This window comes from Solanum lycopersicum, chromosome 7 (assembly GCF_036512215.1).
Source record: "Solanum lycopersicum chromosome 7, SLM_r2.1".
Classification (NCBI taxonomy): Eukaryota; Viridiplantae; Streptophyta; class Magnoliopsida; order Solanales; family Solanaceae; genus Solanum; species Solanum lycopersicum.
In genome coordinates this window covers 2789636-2804732 of record NC_090806.1, presented here as the reverse complement: position 1 = coordinate 2804732, position 15097 = coordinate 2789636, and the positions used below count along the sequence as shown (strand labels likewise).

The following is a 15097-nucleotide window of genomic DNA, read 5'->3' as shown; positions in this document are numbered from 1 at the left end:
TTGTTACGTGAGATTTCTATTGTGCTATGTTATACAAATTTATGGTTAGTTTGATAGTTTTAAAAAACTTATAGGTATAAATCATATTTCTTAAAAAAATGAAATATGTTTCTCAAATTCTATGGCCAAACACATGGTAAAATTTCACCCAAATTTTCATCCAAATAATATTTGCCAAAAATATTTGAATATCTATGGTCAAACGCTAGCTAAGTCTCGAGTGAATACGATGCACGTGGATTTTACCTTTATTATTATAAAAAAAAAGTTATTTTTGATAAATTTTCTATTACTATGTGGTTTGCGAACTATTGCATATGAGCAGAGTTTTATGTTGTGCGCACTCAAAAGGATAGCAATTGCGGTTTTCCTTGTCGTAAAAAAAATCGATAAAAAAATAAAAACGAAAAAGATAACAAATTAGCAATGTATACGACAACATACGATTGTCCATCGATCTTCTATTCTAATTCTCAATCACATATGACAAATTGTATCATATTTTGTTAATCGCCTTCATCTTACGCTTAAGTTCTTTTTTGATCTACCTTTACCTCTTCTAATTCTTATTATAATTAATTTCTCGTATCTTCTCATTGACTGATCTTCGTTCCTCTTCTTCATTAGTTCAGATCATTTCAACATCGATTCTCTCATCTTTTTCCACATAAAAATTAGTGTTATTAGTTTATTTGATATATTTGGTTGGTTGTTTATTTCGAAAAAAATATCATATTTGTTTTATTTTCTTAATGAGAAAAAAATTAATATAAAAGTACTACATATAATTTGGCTATAGATTCTTTTTTATAGTTAGAACAAAGAGAAGTTTATTTTTTATTTTTTGAAGATTACGAAGAAGCAAAGTTAAGATATCTAAGATTTAACATACATTAAATAAATTTTTTTTGTAATTTATATATTCCATATAATTTATATATATATATATATATATATATATATATATATATATATATATATATTACATTTTTTATATAAAAAACGATGTTCAATCGATCCGCCTTTAGAATACTTACGTCACTGATTTTGAGAGTATTATTCAGTCATAACCAAAAGTATAAAATAAATAAATAAATGCACTCCACCCATTTCACAATTTAGCAAATGAAAAAGTCAAATATAAAATGATTTACTAAATAATCCAAACTATAATGAGGGATAAAAATATTTATTTCAGGTATCCTATGTTTGACTAATAATCAAAATTCTTTATTAATTACCATATCTCAAGTAATAATTAATAATTACTTAACAAAATCTTTTTGCCAATATTTGTCAATAACCCCTATAAAAAGGTGGTGATTGTTGGAAAATAAAAAATTAAATTTAGAAAAAAGAAATGGCTAAAAGTATTTTTTTTCTCATTATTTGTGTAGTGGCAACTTTGTTCTCCATAGCTTTGGCTTTACCAGGAACAGCCTATTATACCAATGATCAATATCCTCGTAAGTTTAATTATTTTTTTTTCTATTTAAATTCTATTAGACAAATACAAAAAAAAAAAAAACTGTTATGGCTGATAAATATAACTATTTGATATCGAGACGTAATTATTTTATTATTTGTTTTTATAGCATCAGCGTGTTCTGTACCCACATCACCAGGTAGCCTTATAGCCCGGATCGCGTATCTAGGAGGTTCTATTACATGTGGCGACTCATTACGCGTTACATGTGTCGGCACCTCGCCACCTTGTACTGACAAGAGTGTTGTAGTAAAAGTGGTTGATCATTGCTCCACGTGTCGCGGTGTAACCATGGTTCTATCTCATGAAGCTATTTCAGTTATTGCTAATCCTATTACTGTCAAGGAAGTTATTAACATCAACTATCAAAAGTAAGTAGTATTAATAAAAATTTAATTGAATATTTAATTTTATTTAACGCTAAATATATTGTTATTATGATTGTCAGGGTCTGATTAGGACAGGGGCATCGAAGATATATGAATTGATCAGTGATGATTATTCTTTAGTTTAGTTGAATTGATCAATGATGATTACAGCTTAATATATGTAGTTAATGAAAGTTGAATTGATCAATGATGGCTACATATGTGGACTTCTATAAGCCTTTGCACATAATTAATTTATACTTGTTGATTTATAAATTGTGATTATGAAGAAACGGTTAAATCTGGATCAAGAATTAGGTTCTTGATTATTTGCCTAAGGAAAGAGTCAATTAAAATAATATATACTTCAACTAAAATCTTTCTATCTCAAGGAAGAAAAAACTCAACTATGTTTTTTTAATTTTTTTTGCTCAATTACAATTTTTGATTAACTCTAATTGAATTCTTCAAATTCATAAGAAGCCAAACTTACTTACAAATCTCCTTACTCCACAAGAAGTCAAACCTACTTCTTGTTTACAATCACACAAGCTAACAAAAACACACAGAACTCACAGATACGCTCTTTGCTGCCTCTCTCTTCTTCGCGCTCACTTTTTTCCGGTTGCAAAAGACTGGCTTTCTTTGTCTTGATATCTCTGTTTATATAGACTTTTGATGATCAAGATTTATCTCATCTCTTTGAAATTGATAATGATTCTGATATCCTTCTTTGATATGGAAAGATTTGCTTTTATTTGTTATACAAAATACGCAACCTTTTAAGAAAAGGTTTTGTCTTCGTATAAAGTAGACAACCTTTTAAGAAAAGGGTTTGTCTTTTTATTTATGGAAATATACCTTTTTTATTTTCATTCTTTCCATAAATAAATATGTGCCTTAATGTTTCTCCTTCGCTCCTTTTTCCATAAAACGACATCTGATTTAATAAATGAATCTGGTTCATAAGTGAGACAACATCTGATATTCATAAATGAGACAACATCTAATTTAATAAATGAACCTGGTTCATAAGTGAGATGACATCAAAAATATTTGTCATTATCTAAAGTAATTAACACAATTTCCATCAAATTATTGCATAGTTTATTAGTTTATCCCATGCAATAAAAAATTATGTTCAAATGAATTTGATATCATTAATCTATATTTATTTCTGATTTTGTTATATATTTTACTTTTTTATGACACTATGACATTTATTATAATGGTTGATATGCCCTTGTTAAATTTATCTCTTTATAACAATCATATTCAAATAGGTTGTAACAATATTTATAAGATTAAACATATCCTTATAAACGCAATGAAAACATGGAATGAAGTACACTCTCTATTGAAGGTGAATTGATCAATGATTCACGCTCTATAGTCTTATATTAAAATTATAACATTTAAATTTTTATTTTATTTTTTAATTTCATGTCAAGTAAAAATATGACAAAAACGATTGAAATGAATGAAACCTTTTCATTCAAAAAAGAAAAAAAAATCATTTTGTAACTCAAAAATAATTTTGAAATATATTAACAACTCTACTTATAAAAAGCTAGAAGAATGCACTTTAAATAGAAAAAAGACTAAAGATGAGAATTTAAAAATTGAGACTATATTAATTAATGTTCTTTATTAGCTTATTATATCAATGTGATTATGAATATAGAAAAAAAAATCTATAAATACAAACTAAAGTAATTTGTATATATCTATATATTTCATATAATTTTTTGCTTGTATAAGTTTTTTATAAAAAAAATAGTGAACAAATCATCCTTCATTTTATGTGCGCCACACTCATTTCACATTAGAGTTTTGTCAATGAGAAATTTAAATATAAGATGATTTACTAAATAATCCTATGCTTGACAAATAATGAGAAATTCAAAAATATTGTAAGAAGTACTCATTAATGTGATTTGAGTTTGCCATGTACACTTCTAGTTGAAAATACCATGGATCAGTCCGTCTTTATTTTTTTTATTAAATTAAAAATAATTATCAAATAATATTTGTCTAATTTGAAAAATCAAGAAATTTAATTTTTTTTCGTTTATCAACCTTGAATTCTTGACATAATAGTCAGAAGAAAACTCCTCAACTAGTCAATACCGAGAAGTAATTGTTATTATTCGATATTGAATATATTATTACGATAAATGTTAGTATTTATCAAAGCTACATGGTGCATGGAATTATGAGTACATTCTAAAAGTGTAGATCAAATGATGATCACAAACTTAATGTATAAACTTCTCAAGAAAGATATGTAAATATTATTTATTAGTCATGAGTATTTACTTTTATTTATTTATTTAAAATAAATACTAAAAAAGTTGGAAAGGGCAAAGGCTATTGCAAGACACCAGAAGTGCATAGGTGTTTATGCTCTATTGAAGTGTGTGCCAAGCTATATAAATTTAAAAAGAAAGTGAAATTCATATATAGACATTTATATTATAAGTTTTAAAAATGAAATAATATAACGTCCCAGTTTAAAATTAGAAGTCCTATATCAATAAAATATAAGAAATATTGGATATATAATAAGCAAACGTTATTAATTAGCGATTTTTTTAACAGTTGTTTCACTAGAACAATATTTCAGTATAGTGATTAATTTTCTCCAAAATCGAATTTTCATGTATTTTTTTTTTATTTTCTATGACATATTTCTACCTATAACAGTGGTGATGATATTCATTATAGTGATGTACTCTTTTTAAAATTACGTTTCTATAAAATTTATATTCATATAGTGTGTAACAATATCTTATAAGATTAAATATGTCATGTATAAACATAATAGCAACACTTTACAATTAAAAAAAATTATAAAAATTTTCAAATGAATATTATGACTATAACGAGGTTTGATTATATATAGTCTGAATACATTATTTATCAATATAACGAGGTTTGATTGTATATAGCCTGAATACATTGTTTTATGATTGTCAGGATTTAATGAGAGTGCAATTAAAGATTGATGGAGACCATTGAAATGAAGTACACTCTATAGTGAAGTCGAATTGATCAATGATATTGTTTCGAGTATTTGTTTAAAAAGTTCTAATTATATGTTTCTTATTCTTTTAAGAGATAATTGTATATAATAGTAAATTAATAATTTAAAATAAATGAAATAGCTATTGTTTGATTTAATTTTATCCCATAGCAAACGTTTTTAAAGTTTGTCAGTCGTCTCTCTCCCAAAACTCTCGCTCGTCACTCTCCCATTCTCGCTCCCACTCTCTCTATGCTCGCCTCTCTCGCTTTATGCAACAGAAGTGTATAAATTGTGTTTCGATCTGTATAAAGCGATAGACAATTGTATATACACATGTAAAAATATATATCTTCATCCTATACACTTAATTATACAATTTACAAATATTTTACTTTGATTCAATTGTATACAAATACAAATTTTATACAAATATTGCAACGAAAAAGGCCAACGAATTATACAATTACAATAAAATATAATTTTTCTCTCACTTTATACAATAAAAATATGTCAAAACAAGTTGAATTAATAAATGGGTAGGTCATTGACCCGATAATATGTTATTGGGGCTGTCCAATTCGAAAATTTTATATTCAAAAATTCCTCTCCTTGCAAACAGAGCTTGTTTATCTTCAAACTTTCCATTTTTACAATATTTTGATTAATCTTGAATACTTGATGGCAGCTTATAGTGCTGTAATTTCTCTTTGCGCATTATACAATTGCAGTGAAATAGGCCAGCGAATTATATAATTGCAATGAAATACGCCAGTGAATTATACAATTTAGGCCAGCGAATTACACAATTTAGGCCAGCGAATTATAAAGTTATATATGTAAAGCGAATTATACAGTTATATGTTTGCTATGGAGCGTAATTATGTAAATTTTGTTATAACATATAAATATGAATTTTTCAATTGCTATACGTGAAAGTTACCCTTTTTTAATCATCAATAGTATATATGATTTAATTCTAAATAAGGTAACTATACAAATTCTCACCGCGTATATCGATTAATCTCATATCAATCTAATAGTATATGATATATACTTAAAAGTAAAACTAAAAGGCACGGATAATTCCCTATATTTTTTTTTTACTATATATAAATCCACATATATAAATATAGTAAAGACATAAAAAAACACACATAGTTAATGAACTGCCTTAATTCTAGTAAATTAGATAACAAATTTTAGCCAATTAAAACATTATAAAAAAGGCATTGAATTACTAGTTGAATTGATAAATATATCACTGAAATAAAATAAAACTTTTTGGAAAAAAATATGACAATAACTCCTAAAAATAATCTTATTCTCATTATTGTTTTTGTGGCAACTTTGTTCTCTTTAACTTTGGCTACACCAGGGACTGCAACATTCTAAAGAAGCACTTTCAACCATTGCTAATCGCGCGGCCGGTGTTATCAAGATCAATTACGTTCAGTAAGTAACTATAAGTATCAGTAGATAGATGTAAGATTTAAATTTTATTGATCACTATGAAAATCATGCAAATGTTTGAATATCTTAAGAAAATATTAAATTTAGTTGAACGCTGATCTTTACATATTTTATCTGTCACTAAATAAGCCCCTCAAATTGAATGATTTTTATATTTATTTTGTGTTTTTGGTATAGTAAATACTTGATGACATGTTTAGTGATTTTTGTTTTATATTTTCAGGATTTAATGATGATTTCAAGAAATCAAGTTTATACTATAGTATATGTTAGAACTATATTCCCTTGGCAAATTGATTTGATGAATTCACAATTTGATATTTGTATTTTATTACTTGTAAGATTTAAAGTTTATATTATAAGTTAATATTTCTATTTAGCTAGTTATATTGTTATTCATTAACTGAAAAATATATTTATTAATTTTCAACTTGGTTCGCCAATATCATGTCAATAGTATCTAGTTTCATAGAGATTTTATTTTCAAGAAGATATTTGTTTTTCACGATAATAATAACGATATTTCTATATAGTATTATCATGTAATATCATTTTGTAAATGGTTCGGCGTAACTTATAGCCCACGTAATAATGGATAAGACTTGATGTCTTTTGGCCCATCAAACTATTGGGTTAGCTTGATTTGGCCCAATAAATTTCAAACATAATCGGCATATATTGATACATAATAACTTAAATAAGATACATAATAAAGTAAAATTTTGATAATTTTACTAAATATTGAAAGTGTTGATAATGGATCTTATTAAATATTAAAAATATTGACATTTCGAAAAATTTCCCTATATCGTATGTTTGGACTAATAAACAAAGTTTAATATTAACTATTATTAACTTACTAACCAACCTTAATAAATTATAGTAATTTGTAGATATAGTCAAAATAATTTTTTATCAACTAACTATTCCATAAGTCCATAATAATAAATGAATTGTTTTAATTCTTCTAACAAACTTTAACAATGAAAATCCTATAAAATGATAGTTGATTACTAGTTGGATAAATAAATATAGTAGTGAAAACAAAATAAAAGTTTTTTTTTTTTTATAAAAAAAATGGCAATTCCTAAAAATATTATTCTTATTATTGTTTTTGTAGCAACTTTATTCTCTATAGCTTTGGCTACACCAGGGACTGCAACATTTTATACTAACTATGTTCGTAAGTATTTATTTTCCCTTTCGATTCATTTGATCGTTCGTATTTAATTTATACACTGATAATATAAAAAATTATTTTTCTGATCGATAGCATCGGCGTGTTATGGAAGTACACCTCAAGGTTCTATAATAGCAGCAGCTAGTGATTTTTTATGGGATGATGGAAAAATATGTGGGAAAATATTTAATGTTACATGTACTGGACCAACAAATCCTGTGCCACACCCTTGTACTGGCAAGAGTATGGTTGTGAAAATTGTGGATCATTGTCCTGGATGTGGTGGAACCCTAGATCTATCTAAAGAAGTTTTTCCGACTATCGCGAATCCTATAGCTGGTGTTATCAAGATCGATTACGTTCAGTAAGTAATATTTAGTATCTATAAAATGAACATAACATTTAAATCTTAGTAGTTTCTCAAAAGACAGACAAATTTGACTAGTTGAAAATTACTAATCTGACATAAATTTCATATTTTTAACGAACAAACCTTCGTGACAAGTTTCATCGAAAATTTGTATATTTATAGTATTGATTCTATTTTTTGGTTCTATGATTTTCAGGATTTGATAAAGGACATCAAGAAATTAAATTTATACAATAGTATATGTTTGAATTTGATTAACCTACAATTTAATATATGTAGTTGATCAATTCTATGAATAAAATAAAAGTTTATTGATATTACTTTCTCTTTTTTTTCCGCACATTAATATTTTATACGCTTTAATCTCAAATAAAATATTATATAAATTTTTACTATTTATATTGCTTAATCTCAAATAAGTCTAAATTCATAATTTGATATTTTATCTATTAATTCTGAGTAATTAATACAAATAAAGGGTAAAATTGTAAAATTAATTAATTCATTAATATTATGTCCATCTAATATAGAACAAAAAGAGTATTAATTTGGCATAAAACTTAATTACCTTTAAAATACCATAATTACTATATATTGATTGCTATATTTTGTAACAGAAACAAAATAAATAGATCATCATTAATATGATGTAATATTTTAAAATCCTACTATAAGAAAATGAATCTCAAAAATATTGAGAAAAAAAGATAAAAAGAGATTATGATTTTTTTTAAAAAAAAGTATGTCATATTTGTATTATTGTATAGTAACAACATATAATATTGTCATGTAATAATTTATTTTAACATTTTAAAATTTAAATTAACAAATTATGAACAAGAAATATTCTTATTATATATCATATGAATTGAATGTAATAATTAATTAACCTACCTTAATAAAATATATTAATTTTCTGATATCGTCAAATTAATTTTGTATTAACTACTTACTCTATCAATCAATAATAATAAATGAATTGATTTTATTCTTTTGACAATTTACCTATTTTAGCCGATGAAAAAAACTATAAAAAGGTTGTTGATTATTGATATAGATAGATAAATTAGTGAAAATAAAATAAAAGATTTTAGAAAAAAAATGGCAATTCCTAAAAATATTTTTCTTGTTATTATTTGTTTTTTGGCTACTTTCTCTATAGTTTTGGCTATTCCAGGAATTGGATCATTTTATAATAGTAGCTTTATTCGTAAGTATTTTCTCTCTTTCAATTTGTTCCTCTATTTAAATTTTATTACACATTTTTTTAACAAAAAAAAGAAGAAATTATTTACGAAATTCATCGCTAAACGTGAGTATTTTATAATCCATTCCTCTATTTAAATTTCATTAAACATTTTTTTAACCAAAAAAATGGAATTATTTACGTAATTCATCGCTAAACGTGAGTATTTTATAATCCATTCCTCTATTTAAATTTCATTAAACATTTTTTTTAACCAAAAAAATGAAATTATTTACGTAATTCATCGCTAAACATGAGCCTTTTATAATCCATTCCTCTATTTAGTTATTTACGAAATTCATCTCTACGTGACCCTTTTATAATCCATTCCTCTATTTAAATTTCATTACACATTTTTTTAACAAAAAAAGAAAGAAATTATTTACGAAATTCATCGCTAAACGTGAAGTCTTTTATAATCCATTCCTCTATTTAAATTTCATTACACATTTTTTTTCACAAAAAAAAAAAGAAATTAATTTACGAAATTCATCTCTAACCGTGAGCCTTTTAAAATCCATTCCTTTATTTAAATTTCATTACACATTTTTTTAACCAAAAAAAAAGAAATTATTTACGAAATTCATCTCTAAACGTGAGCCTTTTATAATCCATTCCTCTATTTAAATTTCATTACACATTTTTTTTCAACGAAAAAAAGAAATTATTTACGAAATTCATCGCTAAACGTGAGCCTTTTATAATTCATTGCTAGTTCGTTATTGAACAACATTTTATTGTTTAACTACAAAAGTTGTCCCTTATTAATTCTTGATTCTTTTTGTAATTTATTTTTGAAGTAAAATGATTGTAATTTTTAATTCTCAATTCATATACTAATTTCTTATATTTACGATAAATCTAGCTCTAACTTATTTTCTTATTAACTTGTATATACTGACAGCGTCGAGGTGTTATGGAACCAAACCACAAGGTGACATGGTAGCAAAAGTTGGTTCTAAATCTCTATGGGATAATGGTGCTGTTTGTGGGAAAAAATTTAATATAACATGTACTGGAGAAACAAATAAATATTTGTTACATCCATGTACTGGAAAATATGTTGTTGTGAAGATTGTTGATTATTGTCCTCAATGTTATGATGATGCAACTACTTTTCATCTTCATGAGAAAGCATTTGAAACTATTTCTTTGCTCTATGCTTTCGACGTCAAGATCGATTACGTTCAGTAAGTAAATAATTATAAAAGATAAATTTACTTGTTTGAAGTATAAAATTTTAGTTTTTTGATTGACTCGTTAGAAAATTTACTGATTTATAATAATTTGTTTTATGATTTTCAGGATCAAATGAGGATATCAAGAAGTTATAAATAAAAATGCTTCTTCATAGAGGATGGAGCTTACAATTTTCAAATAATTTTGTTACTATAGTTTATGTGAAATTATATTCTTTAAAGGAAGTTGATTTGATTAATGTAATATTCACATAATGAAAATATGTACTTGATCAATTTTAAGATAAAATTAAAAAAGGTTCATTGATATTCTCATTTTTATTCTTTTTTTTCTATGTTGGAAATTATTTTTGAGTATATACTTTGTCAAAGTGCAAGAAATTTACAAGGTGAAATTTAATTCAATAAGGAGATTATTAGGTGCCTCCTCGTATTAAATAATTGAAAAAATTATAAAGATATATATAAATAGATAAATTATCTTGTGTATGGTATGTTATTAATATTTAATTAAATTCAAAATCAAATTGAAAAATTTCATGTATAAAGTAAAGAGTTCCTTAAAAAAAAATTCATACAGAAAATTGAAATTTTACATCAACTAAAATCTCTTTTCTTCACCGTATCGATATTAACTTACCTATTCCTGCTCTTACCGGATCCAAGAGAGGGCTAAATACTTAATGCTAAATTGATGGATTGTGCAATTGTTTAATTTTTCTGCATAATTTTTGCAAAATCGATGAATTGAAATTATTTGATTTTTTTTCAATTTTATTTTAGGTATTAACTCATGAATATTTACTGATATGATTTCTAATTGATTTTTTTTGGTAAAACATTTATGTAATACTTATTTAATGTGTCAAATGGCTACTAAAGACCAATATTTAACACAACATTATAAGGGTCAAATAGTATATAGTTGTATCATTAACTATTGATTAAGTCAATTATCTATAATTATTCATGAATTAACTAACTTAAGTTAAGCAAATAGTTTAAAATTCCCAAAAATAATCTATCGGGTCATTACAACATTAGATATTTCAGATTCTAACTATGATTGTAAAGTAGCTTTTATTAGATAATATTTTATCCTTTAATATGAGACCTCTCTAAACGAATATAAATTTAATCATTTTCTATTATAAATATCAAATATCGAATGTGAAATCAAAATAAAATGTTTAATACCATTCAATAGATTCAAATGATGAAGAAAAAACTTATTATAAAGTATTATTAATTCATCATTTTATATTAATTATTATTATATTAATTCAGGCATAAAGTTGTCATCAAGCACATATTATTTATCTTTCATTTTATTTTCCTAAGTTTTGCATGACCATAAGATTAGATATAAATTCAGCAACAAGAATTCATAATATTATATACTCTATCATGAAAGTAATCTTTTATTAGGGAGAGTTTTATTTATTAGTTTAAAATTTCTCGTACAAATTAATATGAATTTAACTCTAATTTAAGTATCAAATATGAATATATCGAATCATAAAAAAGAAGTTTAGTAGTACCCTACTTTGTACATATGTAGGTCTTTATTTGAAGACTAGTTCCTTACTTCAAATCACTCTATATTTCATTCATAACTAGATAAATAAATCGTAACAGAAAGTGATTAATTAAATGTAAAACATAAAACTAAAGATCGTAGTCGATCATTTTTCATTAAAACATACATACATAAGGATTAATGATGTGTCACAAACTTATTTAATGTGTCAAATGGCTACTATAGGCCAATACTAACACAACATCATAAGCTACCCTAATAAGAAAAGGCAACACTTTATTAATTTTGTTTTTTTTTGACACTCAAAATCCTTATTTAACCTCACTTAATTATTACTCCATCATAATCTCTTCTTCAAGCACAACTTCACTTAGAGTTTTTGCTTCCTCACCCAAAGTTGCTTTAACTTCACTTGAGATTTTGTCAAATACACATGGCTTAGTGCATAGACACTTCCTTTGGAGTTTGCTACAATGTCCACCAGTAAATTTCTCTTTGATACAATATTTTCTACATGATGAGTCCATAAAACATAATCCTGGGAAAGTTTGGCTTGGTGCTTTGCAAATTTGCTGAGCTTCTACCTCTACAATCATTCACACACAAAAAATAGTTAGAATAACATGAGAGAGACGAAATCGAAATAAAGTATATTTTAGGGTTTTTTTATCGTAGTTGTTAAACGTATAGCAAGTAAGATCAATTCACAATTTTTTTAGGGTTTATTTAAGCGGTCTACTGATGTCTGCTTCGTTACATTTTTTTTTATTGCGATGATTATAGAGGAATAAATTATGAAGACAAACCATAGGTAACAAAGAGCATCATTGCCAAGACCAAAAATGCCATGAAGAAAATGGAACGAGCCATGGAATGAGTGAAAAAGATTAGAAACGTTTTTGTTTTTTTTAATAATAAGAAAGATTGTAATTTAGAGTTGTGAATAAAAATATCACACAATGGGAGTTATTTATAGGGAGTGAAATAAGAGTAAGACCAAAAAAGTTAAAAAAAAATTAGTGGGCCAAAAATATGTGAAGTAAAAAAAAAAGAAAATAATAATAATTGAGGTAGGTGAAGTATATTATGATATATATATATATATATATATATATATCGAAATTTTAATTAGAAATCAATTATTAGTAGTTTTTCTTAGAAAATTTCGAATTTGAGCCACACTGTAAAAGTATCTTTTTTTAGGGAATATTTTACAATCTGAATACAAATTTTATTATGTCATATTGTTAGTATTAAAATATCAAATGTAAAATCAAAAATAAATATTTATATTACTATCATCTCTACTTTTTTTTATTTTTGATGAATATTCAAATAGTCCTAAATGTACAACCTTATCTTATGACAGAATCACATGTTAGTAGTACTTTATTTTATTTTATTTTTTAGTATATCTATAGACACGATTTTTAAACTACGAACACACGAACCATTAAATATGAATTTGAAGTCTCCTTAATTCGAAAGTCGTGAAAATCGTAATAAACCAACAAAATGCCTAAAAAGTCAAAACTAATCTCTTGAGCTATGAAAATTCAACCAGACTTCTCTAAGACCTAACATTATCCCCAGATTTCAAAAAAATTCTCAAAAATTTAATTCAAGCATCAAAATTAACTCAAAGGCTAAAATTTTATAAACTTTCAGCTTAACATTTCAAATTCACAAAAAAACTCCGAATGAAAAAAACCTCTACTTAACCAAACTCGACATTTTGAAACTAATGCAAGTGATAAAATTTATTTCAAGACACGAAACTCCGATTGACACTAAAAACTACTTTTAATCAACTTAAACCTTTCAAAACTCCAAAGCTTATAAAACCACAACTTTTTATTGAACTTCCATAACCAAATCCACAAACCAAACAAAAATGCTGAAACAACAATTGTGAACGGGTAAAACGGTCATTTTATGAAAATTTTCAAAAATGACCTTCCGAATCATTGTATATACACTTGATTTTTTTTTATTTATTTTGTGAGTACATCTATTAGTAGTTTGGCAATAGACATATTTTTATTATTTAAGCAAAAAAATCATCTTTAATTAATTGGGTGGAGTACATTAGATATTTCAGATTCTAGCTATGATTGTAAAATAGTTTTTGTTTGGACATATTTTACTCATTAATGTGAGACCTCTCTACACGAATATAAATTTAATTATTTTCTAATATGAATGTCAAATATCAAGTGTGAAATCAAAACAAAATATTTAATACCATTCCTATTTTCAGGGGCGACTTAACAACATTGGGGGCCTAAAGCGAAATTTATGGGATGACCCTAATTTATCTTTTTTTTTTATCATGTATTTTTATTTAAAAATCTACTTTTCTAGCTATTTTAGATGCAAAGTCATTTATTATTATTTTATTATCAATCTGTTTTAGTAATTTCTTTTCAAATGATAATATAGCTAATTCATTCAATTTATCTTTGAGACATTGTTATCTTAAAGAAGATCTAATCAATCTTAATTTCAAAAAAAAAAAATCGATTGAGGCAACGATTACATTTCCCTGTTAACACTATCCTATAAACAATATATGTATTTGGAAAAGAATTTATTCTTTTTATTTGATTGAGTACTTTGTAACGACCTGTTTAGTCGTTTTGAGCAGCAGATTTTATTTCTGGAAAAACTGGCTGAGTCGACGGATCCCACGACGAACCGTCATGGGCACGACGGACCGTCGTGGGGGTCTCGTTCCAAAACACTTAGAATTCTGAAATTTGGGTACTGAAATCGACTCTCTGAACTTCGTAACGGAATGACAGGACGGACCGTCGTGGGCACGACGGACCGTCACACATCTTCCACAGAAATTAACTCTCTGAACTTTGTGACGGCCATGCAGGACGGACCGTCACAGTTGTGACGGACCGTCACAGGCTGCGTGACCCTGACTGGGTCGGATTTCTGTTAAATATTTTAAGGGGCGTTTTGGACTATTCCTGCTTATAATTATAAAGTTAGTGGTTTAATGTTAATAATTCAATTACTTGGGGGCTAAAAGAGATAACCTTGAAACAAATAGTGGGGTATTTTATCATCTTTTATACTTAATTATATGCTAATTAGGGTAAAAGAAAGAGGGTTTGAATAAGAAAAATAGAAAGAACAAAGAGAGGGAGAAACGAACGATCAAGAGAGAGAGAAAACGAAGAAGAACGCAGCTTTGGG

General features: G+C 25.9%; 3 protein-coding genes and 1 long non-coding RNA gene across 4 annotated transcripts; 3 read left to right on the top strand and 1 right to left on the bottom strand.

Moving 5' to 3' along the window:
* The first annotated feature begins 1357 nt into the window (after positions 1 to 1357).
* Positions 1358 to 2154, top strand: LOC112941857 (uncharacterized). The gene is made up of 3 exons (XR_011210849.1): positions 1358 to 1466; positions 1596 to 1857; positions 1935 to 2154. It is a non-coding gene; the product is annotated as an uncharacterized lncRNA (long non-coding RNA).
* Positions 2155 to 7396: 5242 nt separating this feature from the next.
* Positions 7397 to 8217, top strand: LOC101250817 (putative EG45-like domain containing protein 1). The gene is made up of 3 exons (XM_010324931.3): positions 7397 to 7535; positions 7626 to 7896; positions 8099 to 8217. The coding sequence occupies exons 1-3, from the start codon at positions 7430 to 7432 to the stop codon at positions 8103 to 8105; spliced, it is 384 nt and encodes a 127-aa protein (XP_010323233.2). The 5' UTR covers positions 7397 to 7429; the 3' UTR covers positions 8106 to 8217.
* Positions 8218 to 8979: 762 nt separating this feature from the next.
* LOC112941896 (putative EG45-like domain containing protein 1) lies at positions 8980 to 10641 on the top strand. The gene is made up of 3 exons (XM_026032251.2): positions 8980 to 9112; positions 10053 to 10338; positions 10454 to 10641. The coding sequence occupies exons 1-3, from the start codon at positions 9004 to 9006 to the stop codon at positions 10461 to 10463; spliced, it is 405 nt and encodes a 134-aa protein (XP_025888036.2). The 5' UTR covers positions 8980 to 9003; the 3' UTR covers positions 10464 to 10641.
* Positions 10642 to 11992: 1351 nt separating this feature from the next.
* TPP3 (defensin TPP3) lies at positions 11993 to 12827 on the bottom strand. The gene is given in 2 exon segments (NM_001328663.1): positions 11993 to 12473; positions 12694 to 12827. Coding segments are annotated over 2 exon segments (318 nt in total). The 5' UTR covers positions 12758 to 12827; the 3' UTR covers positions 11993 to 12219.
* Positions 12828 to 15097: the final 2270 nt, after the last annotated feature.